At 40.4% G+C, this 17,568-nt stretch overlaps 1 protein-coding gene and 1 long non-coding RNA gene across 8 annotated transcripts in view; one reads left to right on the forward strand and one right to left on the reverse strand.

Annotated features, from left to right (window-relative positions):
• ENOX1 (ecto-NOX disulfide-thiol exchanger 1) overlaps positions 1-17,568 on the reverse strand; it is a 358,181-nt gene that overhangs the window by 23,294 nt on the left and 317,319 nt on the right. For all 7 annotated transcript variants that reach the window (XM_077173669.1, XM_077173673.1, XM_077173668.1 and 4 more), the window contains 2 exons: positions 4,805-4,912; positions 89-145 (listed from right to left, as the gene is read on the reverse strand). In XM_077173669.1, coding sequence (XP_077029784.1) covers positions 89-145; positions 4,805-4,912 — 165 coding nt within the window. The remainder of the gene's footprint in view (positions 1-88; positions 146-4,804; positions 4,913-17,568) is intronic.
• LOC143693351 (uncharacterized) overlaps positions 1-17,568 on the forward strand; it is a 68,089-nt gene that overhangs the window by 15,262 nt on the left and 35,259 nt on the right. The gene's annotated exons all lie outside the window — the stretch shown is intronic.

Consider the following 17,568-nt stretch of genomic DNA (forward strand, 5'->3'; position numbering starts at 1 on the left):
GCCATTCTATCAGCTTTAAGACATACACAGTAAATTTGAGACCATATACATACATGTACTAAATCTACACACAAACAGATGTACCTACATTTGCTTGAGATTCATCATGCCCATTGATTTCTGCTAATTCCTTGGCACTTTTTAACTGCAAAGAGTGAAAAAAAAAACAAAACAGAACAAAACAAGCACATTATTTCAGTATTTCACACAGTTATCTTTGATTTATTTGAAGGAGTGTTTTATAAAGCTTCCAATGAGAAAAACAGATGGAGCATATAATTCTAATGAGTTTTTGCTCAAACCATTTTGAAACCAACATACTTAAGGCTTGATAGGTTGGCAAAAAAAGAAAAATAATAGAACTGGGTCATTATTTTTTAAATAATAAGATTAGAAAGTAGTTTCAAGGCATAAAAGGTACACAGATTTCTCTCTCAAGAATAATAAACAATTTAATTTCCCACTGTTGTTGCTATTAATTTAAACTTTACAATATCTGCAAGTTGCCACTAGCTAAATAGTGTTTTGCCAATGATTACTTTTGCATGATATATTTTGAGGTAAGATGCTAAAGTGCTACTATACATTGTCTTCCTGACAACGTACCTAAGTAACTGACATGGCTCCTGGGTATGATGGAAAAGGAGGGGAAGTGAAGAACAGCTCTTTTATATAACCAGTGGCAGGAAGAACCGAGGGGACACTGCAAATATATGACCTGAACAAAAACTTTTTTTTCCCCTCCTGAATTAGCTTTTAGGGGAAAATCCAGGATTACATTGGGAATTGTAAAGATCACTCTCAGGAGATTTAAGGAAAGTCCTAGCTCACATCTTGAGCCACAGTGAAATATGCTGTCATTCATCCTGTGATTGAGCAAACAGAGCAAAGGGGAGACACCACAGCTCTCCTGAGCCTGTAAGCCACAGAGGTTTGTACACTTAAATGAAACTCATAGAATCATTTGCTCTTTAGGTTAAGCTCTGAAAAGACATGCTTTTATTGTAATTTAATTCATAATAGATATCGTGTGGAGGAGGGGGATGGAGGGAGAGGAGATGGATGGGGAACAATAAACACAACTTTCCTCTGAATTCCTTCTTTTTTGCCAAAGAAACTGGGTTTGATGTAACTGTTGATTCTACAGCTCTGGCTCTGATTTGCAACAGTTCTAAAATCCTAATGAAACAGAACACTAATATGTATTGATTAGTGTCTGACTCAGAAGTGTTGGTGGACTACAATCCTAGGGGTTTGGTTACCTCCACCATATTTTTGCTATGCGGCAAAAACAGCTGAACTGAGTGTGATTCAGCTCCCAGCTGTTCAGTTTCCAGTCTGACACTTAGGGTAAGCAGGCCATGGTCTGTTTGTACCTTATGCAGGGCTGTGAACTACACCAGTTCAGGAACTGCTGCTCAAGCCACTAAACCAGTCCTCATGGAGAAGGAAGAGGGCAACACTTCCTGATAAAGTAGTACAAAGGATATCTGGGGACTGCAAAATCATCAGGTCTCCTGGTTCAATTCACTGAAGCTCATCTTTCAAAAGCCTCAAGAAGTCTGAAATTTATACTGACAGCAGGGTGGTGCATTTCCAATGAATGCTACATGTTTTCCCTACTCTGAAAAAATAACCACCCTGTGAAATCACTCCACTGTGAGGATAGCTGGTAGGAATGAGCTGAGATGGCTGCTTCCAGACAAGCACCAGAATGAAGTATTTATGGACCGCAGTTTAACCGGAAGAGCTGTTTCCTGATTATGCCAATTCTTCATTATAGAAATTCACACATTATAAGCAGTCCTGTTGGGTTCAGCTGAGTTACTCATCTGAACATGAGGTCAGGAGAGCATGCTTAGTTTTGTAAAACTGTTCTGCATGCTGATGAAAGTGTCCTGAGTGCTCAAGGAATGCAGTTCAGTCCTTACACTTTGCCTTTCCCTGTCTAGGTTTATAAAATGCCATCACCCCTTGGTGACTGTGGCTACCTGGCAAAGTGCTCTTCTGGTGATATGCCACATCCCCATCAGCCACACGTGGGTTTGATGGGAGACTGGGCTCAGCCTGCAGCCCACTTTTTTCATGCAGGCTTTTGCCCTGCCAAGGCTTCCCTCCATTATCACCCTGGCACTAATTCTTCAGTTGATATAATGCAGAGAGGATGCCTGAGCCTCTCCATCTCTTTTATTGCACACTTCTATATGCTCTGAAAAGGATGCCAGAGCTTAGGCAAGAAGCTGCTTGCATCCCTGCCAAAACTAGGACCTCTGCAGTGGAGATAATGGTGGAAAACTTAAGGGTAGAAAGTGTGCAGCTGCATTCCCATCGGTTAAAGGGGTGAAGTCCCTTTTTGTACAATATATTTTTTTCTAAATTATTATTTAAATTATATTCTTCTCTCACATGTTAAATAGAGAAATGCTGGAATAGGAAGCTTAGAAAAATGTACAATATTGGAAAAACAGGACTTGCCTTGCCCCCTACACTGACTCCAGGGTAAATCAGGGGCAAGTGTGATGTTAGCAGTGGACAGTGTGCTGAGGAAACACACAGAGCTAGTGCCAGCAACAATCAGGAGCCTGCCTGGAAGGAGAAGGGGTGAGGAATCAGAAGTCTCTGATAATCTAATGCTGTGGTGGGGTAGACCTGATTCAAACCAGAGGGCATGAATCCCTCAGACAACCAGAGCTGAAGGGCACATGCCAGATGTGATTCAGAAGCCTTCTGACTACAGCAATGCAATATGGTGCACCAGCAAGTGGGACTTCTCCCAGCAGGACATCCCAGCCTGGATGTGGCTGGGAGCACGGAGCAGCCATGCTTGGATGGAGCTGCACCCCCCCTGTACATATGCCCTGAGTGAGGCAGGGCAGGATCCCTGTGCCAACTTGGGATGAAAAGGCAATTTTTAGCAAACTTATCACAAAACCAAGCCATAAAGTCAAGGCAGGAGTTCTGTGCTATTTATTTTTGAAAGAAATGCTCTATTTACTTGGCTTGGCTGCATGATTTTCAATACCCATTGTGGATAAAACACACAGATAAGCTTGGTGCTTGTAAAGGAAAGCTGTGAGTCTTGGCAAGTGGGGGTCATTACTGCAAAGGCTTCTGCTGTTCTGGAAACTTTTGGAACTCGTTCAGGGTTCTTGGAGGAGCACACTGGCTGCCTAGCACTCTTCAGGAATTCTGGCTACTTACAGTCTTGGCCTCAGGCACGTTTCAGAGCTAATTCTCAAGAGAAATGCAGATCTAGCCTGCCTTTCTTCCAGCTACTGTTTCGCCTGTCTGCCTAGCATGAGTGCACATTTGATTCGCAATTAGCAGCAGTCTGCAGAGATTCAGCAGTCTGCCCTGGTGGTCCCTACTGGGCCTCACATTGCAAGATCTTCCTATATGTTTTTGCAGCATATAATTGCTACAAAGACATAAAATAACTTCGTGCAATTTTTGTTTTTCTTTTTTTTTTTTTTTTAAAGCACTTTAAAATGCTATACCTTGAAAGTCATGTGAAAATGGAAATGAGATCCAATTAACTCAAGAGACCTGGTGGAATCTGTGTTTATAAAGATTCTGTCATTACCAAATCCATTCTTCCTCATGGCATTTTCTGTATTACAGTCTTGCCTCACCTTTCATTTAGGTTATCTCTGTGGCCATAACTACAAAGAACATAAAAGCTTCCAAAATCTAAATTATTACTTTGTAGAATACATTTGTCATCAGATATGTTCAAAAATAAATGTTAAATGTGGAACAATGTCCTAGCTTTCATAATGAACATTAAAAAATCAGAAATAAACATAATTTACTTTTCCTAATGTGTACATCAAATGTATACATCAGTCTGCAGACATATTCCGACATACATGAAAAATCTTGAACATTAGAATCGTCAGCATTTTGAATCTCTGCCACTTAAGCAATTCAGATTCCCCCAGACCTTAAACTGCAAATACTTAACCAAGCCATCAAATATTTTAGCTGAAAGTTTATATAGAAAGGGTTAAAAAAAGGTCTGAAAACAGAGACTGTGCCTCTGCTGCACAGGTGGGGATTTTCAATTTCAGTGTGTCCAAGCCACATGTTTTCTACAGAAAACACATAATTGTGCACACTGTGCTTGCACAAAAGGACTGTTTCTTCTCTAGATTTACAGGTTTAGGGCCAGCCTTGCTTTTTGCTGTGTAGCTATCCATCTTACCATCCTTATAAAACAATACTGTCAAATATACTTCTCTGCATCATAGTACACCTTAGTATCAAAGAAGGTGGGATAATCAGATTTACAGAGTTTTGATTCTCACTGGTTAAATAAGTGCATTGATAACTACTTTTTTAAGGCCATTATGATAATGCTACTGTAAGTTTTTTATATACTCATACTTGTATGAACTACACAGGAGATGCCAAAATGTTTTTTTCAATACTATTCTTGAAAGGAAGAGCTGTTTTGGCTCAGCTATATTTAACTCCCCCAACTTTTTTTTAAATTCAGAGCAAAACCACTTATCACTGATATCTATGTAGAATACATAAGAGGAAATACTACTCAAGACATGAAATCCAGTATTGGATAGTATTAAGTAAGGGTCCATTTTCACTCTATTATCTGAAAATCTGTTAGCCTAATCAGAGCAGACAGACAGGACATATAAGGTTAGGTCTTGCTCACAACATATTCTGTGGTCAGACTCCTACAGATTTTGGAGATGAAGCCATGAGACTTTCAGAGCTAATGATTTTGCCTTCCTTCCCCTTAGCATGCCTAAGCCAGCACCTTTCTCCTGCCAAAATCACTCACCTGTTCCTGCAGGACTTTAAGCATTGCTTGTGTATGCGTTTGCTCTTCCTTTGCTTGCTCCAGTTCAGACTTTTTGTTATTTAATTCTTCCTGTATGCTCAGCAATTGCTGCACAAACAAAAGAAGTTTCTGGTTAGCCTCGTCTGGATCCAAAGCAGTTTAAAATCCCCAGTTTGACAAATCCTCATTTCAAACAATGTTTTGCAGTCTGCTCCTACATTTATTATTGTTGCATAATCTGCTGTGTCTAAATGGACCAGAGGTAAATTGTTTTCATCTGCATCTCCTTCTGCGGCAGTGCACCACGAGTAATGCATCTGTTAATGTGCATTAAGCTATTTGTTACATTAAAGCAGAAACTCCTGGTACAGTATGTCACCCACAGAGTGACTGTCACATTCGTCTGAACCAAAATCTTATTTGTAGAAGTATATGTGCTGGTCTTAATAAGACTGGGGTAAACACTATGGTACATAAATAATTTAAAAGCACAGCCCTTTAATATAATTAGTCATTGGCCCACAGCCATTTTCATTCTATGCAAAGCAATATTCTGGAAAGCTTTCAGACTGACTTGCCAAGAAGACAAAAGCTTTCCCTTTTCTTATTTTTTTTTTTTGTCTTGTGCTACAATATTTATTAGATCAGGAAGACTGATGCCCTATAATCAATATATCAGCCAGGGAGACTGCTGATCTACTGTCAAAACAAAAAGCTATGACCAAAATCTGTTTTTATGAAGAGAATTCTGAGATGAAGGAGCACATTTGAAAGCCCACGTGCCCTTGTCTCGGCTAGCTTTAGATTCTGCATAGATTTATTGTGACTGTCAGGAACAGGTCAGTAGATTTAATTCTGAAATACTTATATGTTTTTGCATTGATTTTTGAAGAATGCTAGACAATGATGAAGAGCAAGAGCAGACAAACAGGTTAAGAAAAGAGTTTATGTGTTTTCTCTCAGTGAATAAGAAAGGAAACTATGATTTTCTGGGGCAACATATTGCTTGTTAGCACACTCCATTTAAAGGAGTAATTGAACTACTAATTGCTTTACTAACATGCATTACTGATTTAACCATGTACCTACATCTAAAGCTTAGTTTATGGTTGTGCTTAGGGCTGGTGGCTGACTCAAACTGATGATGCAGGTGTTCAGCCTCCTGGTAAGTTACAGACAGCAAACCTAGAAAAAAAGTCTTGGCCTTGTTCCACTGCACTGGAAGTCCCAGGCATCAAAGGACATGGTGTCAGCATTGTTTTCAGAGTGACTTGGAAACAGATGACATTTCAGGGACTGGTGGAGTTATTGGTAGTGTGTTTCTGTTGTAAGTGAACATCAGTATGATGGATTAATTCAGCCACTGAAGTAAAAATACACGTGGGTATATGTCTGATTATATCTCGCACACTCTACAGTCCAGCGGAGTTGGTTAGCTTTTTGATGGATCATGCCGCCTGGACTGCTCCCTGGGAGCCTTCAAGAGACATTCTGGTATGTGTTTTCACTCTATCACAGCACAAGACCATTTTGAATCTCAAGATATTTCCATGAAATAAATAGGTCTCTTCCACTGAGGCTCATACCCAATCAGCTTTTGTGTGGGAAACTCTGCTTTGGCATTTCTCCAACAGGGATGTGTTCACCTTGCCTGTTGGGTACTACTTCCCACATTTCCAGAAGATAAACTGGATTTGTGTGCACTGCCATAGGTCACATGCTGATATCCATGCAGAAGGGACCATCTAGTCACCCCATGTAAACTCATAACATACCTGTAAGGGTCACCTAGGATAGCTCTAGCTGACACCTGCAATTTAGAGAGAATGGACTCTAGTCCTCAGGAGAGAAGCAGAGAACAAGAGACCAGAAAGATGCCATGAGCCCTCTCAATGGGCACTAGCTGAAGCACTGTGATAAGCAGACTGTCACCTACCTAATAGCAGCTGGTGAGATTTCCTCTCCTTTGCAGCTGCAACCTGTTTGACCTCACACACCTGAACATATCATGAGAAAGGAATCTTTGCCCTTATTTCAGAATCTTCTCTGAGCAGTTATGTCTCACCAGTGTGGCCAGACTCCATCTTGGTTGAGAGAATTTTACTCCAGCTTCTAGGAAAAGCCCTACAGGCCATCCTTTTGAACAACATAAAATCACATCTGGAAGATCCCAAGTGAGTTTTCATTTCATCCTGCTCCTGAATAATCTTTCACTAGTGAACAACTGTTACAAAGAGGAAACCAAGATTGACTCTTGGGTTGAACTCGTTTACACAACTGAACTTAAACCTCCTTTTCTCTCCCACCTACCCCCTCTCCATGCTTCTTCCATGGACACATTTCACTTATTGCGGATCAGGTCACAAACTTCCACTGTTTTGTTTTCCCATCTCCCACTGTCATCTCCCACTGTGATTTAGTCTATTAAATATCTCTTCTTTTGACCCTGACTTTTCCTGTTTTGTGTTTAAGGCAATTTTTCCAAAACTGTCTGAGCATGGGAGGAATTGGTGTGGAAGACACTGAGGGCATGAGAGAGAGAGAGGGAGATGTGATGTTCTGCATCTTTGTACTTGGCTCTGGACCAGTGAGGAACAGGAATCCCAGGAAAATATCCAACATTCTCAGTTTCCCTGGGGTAAAAGAGCATGCATTCTATTTGGAGTATGAACTACAAAGCGCTTGATATGAGATAAAACCTTCTAGCAATCTTAGTGGTTAAAATGTCAACTATTGAAGGTTTACTGTGTGTGCATAGGCTCCAAAGACAGTAATTGTGTTCTATTTTCACAGGGGTGGAAAGCAGAGTGACTAGGATATCCTATTCCCATTCATACATAAGGTTTTTCATTCACAGGACTGGGACCTTCCCATTCAACCTCCAGAGATGTCAAAATTTTTTAAAATTTGGAGCCATCCCTTGGGGGTTTAACTTTCTTTTTCTCTCCCTCATATTTATCTCTAAAAGCTGCAGAATCTGCTAATTTTGCATAGGTCGGGTTTGCATATTTCTTTTTCCTGAGTGGTTGATGCTGCAACCAAGAAGTTGTAACAAGGAGTTATACCTGCCAAACAGCATATTTTTCTCCTTTAGTCTCATTTTGGAAAATAAAGAAATAAATGTGACTGAAAAAAATATCAGCCTAAGACAGATGAACAGCTGGAAAAATTTCACCACAAACACGTGATGTTTGGCAAAGTTAGAAGCAAATGGGGAAAGGATCTTACACTGGCAAAAATGAGACAAGTTTCATAACAGGGACTGCTGACACGCCTGCTTATAAACTGACAGGTTTTCCATAAAGATTATAATGAATGATGCCAACATGTAGGTATTAATTATTCAGAATTACTTTGTTTTTCATACATAAATCTACTTATTAAAAATTGATCCTATAGATATTTCTTTTGCCCTTCAAATTTCTTGCAACTATATACCACAATCAATCAAAATAAAAAAATATCCTTGGTTTCAATAATTATGCTATCTGATACTGTTCCACCTTCTTTGCCATCTCACACAGCCTTTCTGCTAGAGTTTCCCTGTGTAGGAAACCCACCTACTACACTGATGGTCACCACAGTTATACAAGTGTCTGTTCTTTCAATCTTGTCTCACATCTCTGGCCATTCCCTTTAAGCCCTGATGCTCCTAGCTTTGTGACACAGCATTCAGACAGAGGTTACCCAGTTTTATCAGGCAAAGAACTGATTTCATGGCTATACAGCCAGGAAATAACTGGCTCATATTTCTGTTCTATTCCATGTCCCCAGTGTGCAATTCTTTGGGTCTGCATGTTATGGACGTGTCTTTTCCCTGAACCAAAATGCAAGTGTCAGGAAGCAGAAAAGCACATCACAGAGCTCATCAGAGCTCTGATGATCCTGAAGAGAGACACCTGCAGAGCTCCACCAGTAGCAGCCTGGAAGCTCAGCTGGTCTACGTGCAACCAAAAGCGTTTGTCTCCATGGCTGCCAGCTTGACCCAAGGAGATGGAGCTGTGTAGTGCAGTAGGACCAGATCAGACTGGCAGACATCACTAATATCCTCTTACTGGTATTTCCAGAGAGGAGATGGGAAAGCCAGAAAGAATTAACATCCTGGTTGCCTGTCCAGAGATCAATCAATGCATTTTAGACCCCCTCAAAAAACACAAGACATTGCTTCCAGTGGCAATTCTGGAACTGGTCTGCATAGAAATGGTAGATATCACTATTCTTTCTTTAGTGAGGACCAAATCCTCCCTGTACATAATAAGCAGGTAGCTAATTTCAAGATGTGAGGTGAAAGAGGGTGTGTGTTTTATTTTGATTTTTTACCCCACATTCCCATTCCAATGCTGAATCTCTGCCAGAGACAGTTCAGTACCACCCATATTGCATAGATCTCAAAAGCACAGACAGAAAATTACCATCTTAAACCAATCTTCACAGCTTCTGAAACATTAAATATAGATAACATTATTGAAGCCAGCTGAATTACTCAGGCTGTGTACAATGCAGTGCCAGTGTGGCCAAGAATGCTAACAACTGAGCAGCACACACTGCCTCGGAATATATGAGGAGTCCTAAAGGGAAAGTAATAGCTTGCTGCTGTGCATCACTGTGCAGCCATGAAATACTCCTTCTCTTTCCTCTCCTTCTCCTTGCCCACAGTTCTTCATTGCTCCCCAAAAGGCAGTGTGGATTTGAATATAAGATATGGACATACCTAGAAGTGTGGCTGCATCCCAAGCCTAGTTGGACAGACAAGGATCCCATAAGGAAAGCATGATTTCCAGCATGAAGCCAACAACTTTTCATGCAAAGAAAAAGGAGGCAGATCAGAAGCGACCGCAGGGCCTGAGGCTGTACTTAGGATGCTGTAAGGCTGACAGAATAATGAAAAAGGAAAACCAGCATTTGACACAAGTTTAGCAGTTATACTGCTGAATGGTCCTGGCCCTGATATTTTGTTTATGATCTTCTCTACAGCTGCTTGAAATGAAGTATGAAAAGGTTACAAAGATCTTAAAGAAAGGGCAGTAAGGAGGAGCAGACAAAAGAACACCTTTGGGGTGGGAGCGCTGATGTCGATCACAGGTTGTGCAGGCAGTTTCAGCAAACCCAGCCTGTTCAGCCACAGGAAGGAGGCAGACTCTCCCATTTATGGAGTAGATGCAGAATATCCAGAAATCATCTCTGTTAAAGGTCTCTGAAATCAGTGTATCAAACAGGGATGCTCTTACTTACACAGCTTAACTGAGCCAACTCAGTTGAATGGTCATCTTCAACACCCAGTGAACTCATGCAAACTGGATTCTCCTGCTCATATAATGTGTAGGAGAAACATACACACATTACTCTCCATTTATTATCTATAGCAAATATATCCCGATATAATAAAAATAGATTCATTAAGTGCCTAAAAAGAAGGTGGAACTTATGTGTCTCAAATAGGCAGGCTGTATCCCAATCAATGCTACTTTTTTTCAGTCCAAAAGAAACCAAAGCATAGATGTAAAACAGTAACCCTTGAAGCAGAACTCACTTGTGCAAAATACTTGCCCCAAAACTACACAAGAATCAAAGATCTGAAAAGTATGAAACCACAACCATTCAAATGACTGCAGAGTTCACCTAAAAATTAAAGCACTCACTTATGATAGCAATTTCTGATGTTTTATTATATTTTTCCTTTTTCCCCAAGTAAAACCTTGTTCCATCTTTTCTAAGTTCATCTTATATAAAGAAAAAGAAGTTAAGAGTTTGCCAAATGGAAAATGAGAAAAATCGCAAGGAAATAAATGTTTTGATATTCTTAGAAGCTGTTAACAAATACAGAGGGGAAGGATGGTAAATGTTTCCTTTCAGAATCTTCCTAAGGTAGGAGGAAAAGAAAAAAATGAATTAAAATGAAATCAACCATTTGCAAAATAAAAATACAAATCCCTCTTCTAGTACTCCCATGGCCTGTCTGGAAGAGTGTCTTTCTCTTTTTGCAAGACAGACAAGATTTCATATCACAAATGGCCAGCACATGGCAGGCTTGAATAATGAGAAAGTGACTTCCCAGCTGAGCAAATATGCATTAGTAACAAGACGCTGATGAGGCCTGACAAATCACCAAGGAAACAGGAGAATGTGAAAGACAAGTCAAAGAAGCTTTAGAAATGAGCCCTCAAGGAAGTTAGCCATGTTGCAGCAAGGCATTATTAAAATAAAGAGTATGGCTGTGGGTTTGGGCTTTTTAAGGGATTATAAAGAACCACAGTGTAATAGTGCAATGTTTCCCATCCCTGCCAGCTCTCAGGGACTGGCTGTGTCCCTGGCTGTACGGATGGCATTATTTGGATGGAAAATAGGGTTTCCTCTTTCAGTGATGAAAGAGGGCTAGTAAAGAGGTGCACGTAGATGAATAGCCCAGCTCCTGCTTGATGGGCATTCACCTGCACAGTGAGTTTCCCTGGCTCTCTGGCCAGAGGCAAAGACCATGCTGAACATGTTTGCTCTGCAGGTTAACCGCCTCAGAGAGGGCCGAGGAGCTGGACACACACCTGATGGGGAAATGCGTGTGGTGGCACCAAAGAACAAATCAGTCCAGCTGCTTCCTTAGGGAGGTGATACCATGCTTCCTTTCCCCTGCCATTAGACCGACTCCAGAGGTCCTGCTGCAGCTCTACAGTGCTCAGAGTAGTTGCAGGCATGTATTCTAAGAAATAATGCAAAAGACAGATGGACACAGACACACTGAAACTAACTAGAGGGAGGTTACGGAGGTGGTGGTTTTCTTGAGTAAGGGTTGAGAACAAATAGACAGCAAGAAACTTTTTTTTTTTTTTATTACACAGAAGGAAAATATTCCATGTGAGGGTAGCCAACCACTTGAGCAAGGCCTCAGAGAAGCTGTGAAGTCTCCATCCTTGGGGGTACTGAGACCATAGCTGGACAAGGTCCTGAACAAAACAGATGACTCCAGAAATGCCCCTGTTTTGAGGAAAGGTGTACCTGACCTTCAGATGTACCTTCTGACTTCAGTTTTTATAGGATTCTAGAGAAGAACTGATAGATATCAGAGAAGTAGCTCTCAATTTCTTTTTTTTTTTTTTTTGTGAGGCTTCGCAATTCAGCCACACCAGCTACAAGAGGCATGTTAAGGGCTGGGCAGCAGAGGAAAGGAGAACATGAGTGATGTAATGAACAGTTTAAGAGACAGTCTACAGCTTTCCTCTGCCAAGTAATTTTCAAGTATACCTCTTACTCATCAAGAAAGACAAGTTGTCTTCAGTCAGCTATAGACTTTTGCAGCAAATGAAGAAAAGACCAAGTCCTTAGGGACGTTACAGAATGAATCCTTCATCTCAGAATTTAAATATACTAATAAGAACTTAGCTCTATAGCATCAGGGATCCCTCTCTGGGATCTGGGTTTCACAGCAAATTACACAAGGTCCTTTATTTTGGTGGTGGCCTGTGAAGGGGAAAAGCCTGACAAAAGCTCAGTGTACCTCATCTATAAAGCTCCCTTCTTTCTTTGCTAAATGAGGTGATTGAGATATCACATAGCCCTGACTTTACTGACAGCAGGTGAATAGATCCTGATCAAAGAAAGAGGGCTGATCCCAATGAGTATCATGTTCCCACTGCCCCTGTATCTGTCCTACAAGGCAATAAGTTGGCACCTTGCATGATGCACAGTCAAGAAAGAGGTGATCATCTAGTCACAACAACAGCATCTTCTGCAGCCTTTCACCTGTACTATCCACTGTGGGTAGCTCCTCACCAGTTAATGGCACTTGAGCAGTGGGATCCCATCTCTTCTTCCATGGGACTGAAAATGAGCATGATACAGCATGCCTTTTCTCAACAAATCAAAACAGATCTTTTAAATTTTGATTTCCCATTCAAGAAAAAATATTTTATTTATTTTGATGGGGAATAAAAATTTAATTAGAAGAACAATATTATGGAAGAGAATCAATTTACCCAGTGTAATTTCCACTGAAACACAATTCCTAGTAATGGAAACAGAGTTCTTAGCACTGATAGCATCAAACACAATTGGAAATTCTAATCAGCAAGCCAATGCTAGTATTTAGGATCTTTTAAAAAATTCATGTAAGATCACTGGACTGTAAAACTTAAAAGATTTGTCCTTTACCACCACTAGACTACACATGCATGTTAATGAACATATTATTTGATTTATTTCATATTGTAAATAAAATGTGTGCACTGAATTATTTCTCTATGAAGGGTTTTTTCTTGCTGCCAATCTCAGTCTAGCTTTACCAGCACTATCAGGAAAAAAGATGCTACTCTTCTCCATCTTACAACCAGAACAGCTGTCAGGAATATGGTGCCTAAAGTATCTGTGGGACCTTATTTACACTCCCCTAATATTATTGAAGTGGTGGTTGCAGAAGTGGGAAATCAAACACTACTTTCAATAAAGAAAGGCTGTTAAACAGAGAAGAGAAGCCATTTGGCTTGTCTGAGATCTGGTAAATAAATAGCACTTAATTGCCAGCTGCTCCTTTCTTTTTTTTTTAATATAATCAAAAGAGTAAGTGTTTTCTGGAAGTTTAAACATGGATTGGACTGTACAGAGCCCTGAAAAGCCCAAGTGAGCTAAGACAACACTTACAGGAACATTTCTCTCTCTCCTGGGAGATCATATATTTCTTTACCAGTTTTCAAATATCAGCCACTGGGTGAGAGAAGGAACAGGCATGGAAGTGAACATCTGGATGTTGGGTCCAGCCCCTCACACTTAACTTGTATCCATTCCCTATAAGGTTATCAGTACTGTCATTACTGCTCCAGTACCACTCTTATAGAAAAAAAAAAAAAGGAAAAAAGATCTAACTGGAATTCATACTGCAATTAAAACCATTTCCAACATAATTATTCTGGTCTGTTTACTTACCAGGTAAAAGTGCAAATAAAAGGGATTTTTTTATCTCTTATATTTATTCTTCTTTAATCCAGCTTTGGAGAAGAATCAGTTTATAGTTGTGCATAAGTACATTGGTTGGGTTGTATGCTGAATACATGTTTGGTGAGCAAGAGTAGATGGAATAAAAAAGGCTACAAATCTCCTCTGCACTTAGGCTATATTAATAAATATAGCCATAACATGCTCCATCTATTCAACAATGATCCTAATTTCAGCACTAAACTGCTACTAGAACCTGTATATTTAAAGGTATATCATTGTTATAGTGGCCATGGCACTTACACAGCACCAGATTCAGCAATTTTCAGCCACCAGCATCTGTGTCTGTGGCTTCTGACATTTCAGAATGTTTGTATGTGAGAGAAAGGAATGGCTGTGACAGTTAACAACACATGTGAAGGATCTGAGACCTGCAGACCTCAATGCCAGCTGAGCCCTATTGGATCTTAATAGGTGGTAGATGGCTTAAAAGATCGATGAGGAAAAAAAGCCTCATGATGCCCTGCCCTCCTGTCTGTTACAACCTCCTGCACAGAAATGTTCTTTTTGTACCTGCTCCCACTGAAAGAGTGTGGACCATGGCACTATTCAGTTTGACTACTTGTATGAGAAAAAGCTATGAAAAAAAGGGAAGACCTGAGAAGTGCCATCCTTGCTTGTAGAAAAAACTGCTAGCTCCATCTGAAAATGGATTGGCTCTACTCTAATGGCTGGGGATGGTAGAAATCCAATTAATTTCAAAGGCAGCATAGTGAGGCCAACACTAATTACCTTTGGATTTTCTACTCAGAAGAGTTACTATATTTTACAGGTACATGGTCTTGCTGAAAAAGCTGATAGATGCCTCTTGGGACACTTCAATTTGATAAAAGGGTTGTAATCTGTCTCCCAGTGATGATACTGTGGAAAATGTGCGCTCCCCACAGTCTGCACCACCCTGACCGCCCTCCTTTGAGGGAGCAACGAGTGTAAAGAGGGAGCTGCAAGGCACTCCAACAGCAATTCCTACCCTCCCAACCACAAAAGTGAGGCATAACACAGACAAAACAGTCCTACCCTGCATGAAAACTGAAAGCCTGAAATGAAGGATAGAGCTGGATATTAGGAAAAATTTCTCCACCAAAAGGGTTGTCAAGCTTTGGAACAGGCTGTCCAGGGAAGTGGTGGAGTTACCATCCCTGGAGGTATTTAAAAGGTATGTAGATGCTGTGCTTAGGGACATGGCTTAGTTGTGGACTGGGAAATACTGGGTTAATTGTTGGATTTGCTGATCTTAAAAGTCCTTTATCACCTAAATGATTCTGTGATTTTATGATTGCTAGTCATCTGGTATTTATCAGAGCTCTTTAAAGAGGTGTATCAGTCTCAGATGCATGTGCTATCTATTTTACATGTTAAATGATTAGTAAACTGCAAAAGAAACTCCTTTTTCTTTTGCAGTTTGGGAAATGTAGGAAATGTCAGGAGCAATGTGGCTTTTGCAGAAAGACCTTGAGCTGCATATTGAACAGCAAGGACAGGGAGGTACTGAACAGGTGATGATTGACTGTGCACTCTCTGCTGCAGCACCAAATGGGGAAGGGTCTCTGATGTATACAAAGCAAAATGCACAGGCAGTGGTTCTGGCAGCTCCTGACTTCTGAGTGCTCAGGTTCACAATCTGCATTGCAATTCACATTAAATTGGTATTGTCCAGGGAGAAAAAGAAGAAAAGACAAAAGTGGACTCTTATCACACTGCATCAGAGTGACACCCATGTGGGTCATCAGCAGGGCCAGAATATGTTCAGTCTCCTGCTGAGACATGCTGAGCTGAGTTGGTGGCACTCCCAGCAGTGTATCAGCCCTTCTGTCAGCCCTACACCCACCACACACGACTGTTCCCTTTGTTCTGGCTTTCCAGCTTGAGCACTAATTTTGAGAGAGGCACTGTGGCGCATCCCCTGCTGCTGCAATAACCCCGTGGCTGGGCTTTAATGCACCCCTGCCAGCAAAGGGGAGCCTGTGCTGTCACTCTGTGTTAACGGTATGATCCCAAGCCCAGCCAGTGATTCAGGCCCCTCAGGGGATGGGGGCAATGAGGTGCCTCTTAATCGGCACATCTCAGCATGTGCAATAGCAGAATTGTAGGCACTAGTATACATTTCCTGGACATAACATTTATGGAGCACAGTTTAAATGGGGATTTGTGGATGACACCCTTGCCTGCAGGAGCTAAATTCAGCCCATCGTGCTCGGGGAGTTATGAGAGGAAAGAACATTATCCTACATTTACATGATGCGGTGAAGCACCATGCAAAATTACCAGCCCATTGGCAAATGTACCAGTTCAGGAATCAGCACAGCTGTACAAGCATGGCCCCACACCTTGGCCAGTTAAGCCTGACAAAAAAAGGTAGAGCTAACTTGTTAAATTAGAGTCATGCTAAAGGGCATGTGCTTTGTAGACTCAGGATTAACCTGAGGCTTAAAACATTTCACTGAAGTGGTTCATGAGCCACAATCCTGGATGACCAGTAACAATCTAAAATTTACTCGAACACATCCTAATGAGTGTCATCTCCTTTGTGGAAAACTGACATTTTTTCAAAGGCTTGCTAAGACTATCAGTTTCAGACAGATTGTATAAAGGATCTGGGAACCACATCATTAATTCAATAGAGACTCACTGTTAAATTCTGAGCCTTGGTTTCAAAGCAAGGTGGCAAATAAAGGTGGCAAGTACATTTCTTCAAGAATTATATTTGATGGACAATGTACAATGAAAGTATATTTTTCATGCTTTGTTCTTGGAATGGCTGAAAGATTATGTTGAGGATATTTTTCAAAAGAATTCTGCTTGCTATTCCACATGCAATATGCTAAACTAAATAGTTAAAATTTGGAGAAATTATATACCCACTGAAAATTGAGGCTTATGATTTCAACCATTAAGCAACACTACTAGGTGATATTTTCTGCATTACCTATAGTCATGAATCTGATGAAACATTTCAGACAGAGAGGCAAGATTAAAAAAATTCTTACAGCTGTGCTGTGAAGTGTTGCAAAAATAGTTACAACTAAAACATCCTTTCTTGTGATCACAGACTTTTTTTAGAGCATACCAAACACTGCTGGAAAAAGAACCATTCAAAAAGTGATCGTCTTGGTATGTGTGTTCTCATATAGAAATAAATTGAAGGCAATACCACCTATGCAGCAGTGACAAGTTAATTCAATTTCCATCTCAAAATCAGGTAAAGTGTATCTCATTTGTTACCATGGATACAAGACATTATTTCCATTTGTTTGAGATCTCACAGTGGGTATGAAATTAAACTGTGACACAGTTTTATGGAGGAAGTTGACTAAAACCCCCTAAGTTCAATGTCATTAGTCCAAAGGATTTTCTTTTTTTAGACACAGCAAATAAGGAGGTTGCTACTGCTGCCCATAAGGTACACTTCACAAGCAAACATCTGTGTGATTTTCCTGATGTTACTTTAGATCAGTGGGAGTGATGGAAGAGAAAAATAAACATTCATTTAATCTGTCCTGCAAACACAGGGAAGAATCCTGAAAAACATCCAGATGGTAGAAGTACATTAAAAATACATCGGTGGTGTGTTATTTGCTATTGTTTGGCACCAAATATGTTTACAAAAAATGTCTTGATTCTGAAAATGCATCTAATTTTTCTCAGATAAATCTGCTTTTCAGGCTGCAGTTCAAATCACTTGTTCTCTAGTTTTCAGAGTTAGAAGAAGTGTATGAAAAAATAGAGGAGAATGAGGAGAAAAGAAGAAGGAGAAATATGTTTTTCAATGCTGACATATATGAAGGGAT

The sequence above is a fragment of the Agelaius phoeniceus genome, chromosome 2, assembly GCF_051311805.1.
Source record: "Agelaius phoeniceus isolate bAgePho1 chromosome 2, bAgePho1.hap1, whole genome shotgun sequence".
Taxonomy (NCBI): domain Eukaryota; kingdom Metazoa; phylum Chordata; class Aves; order Passeriformes; family Icteridae; genus Agelaius; species Agelaius phoeniceus.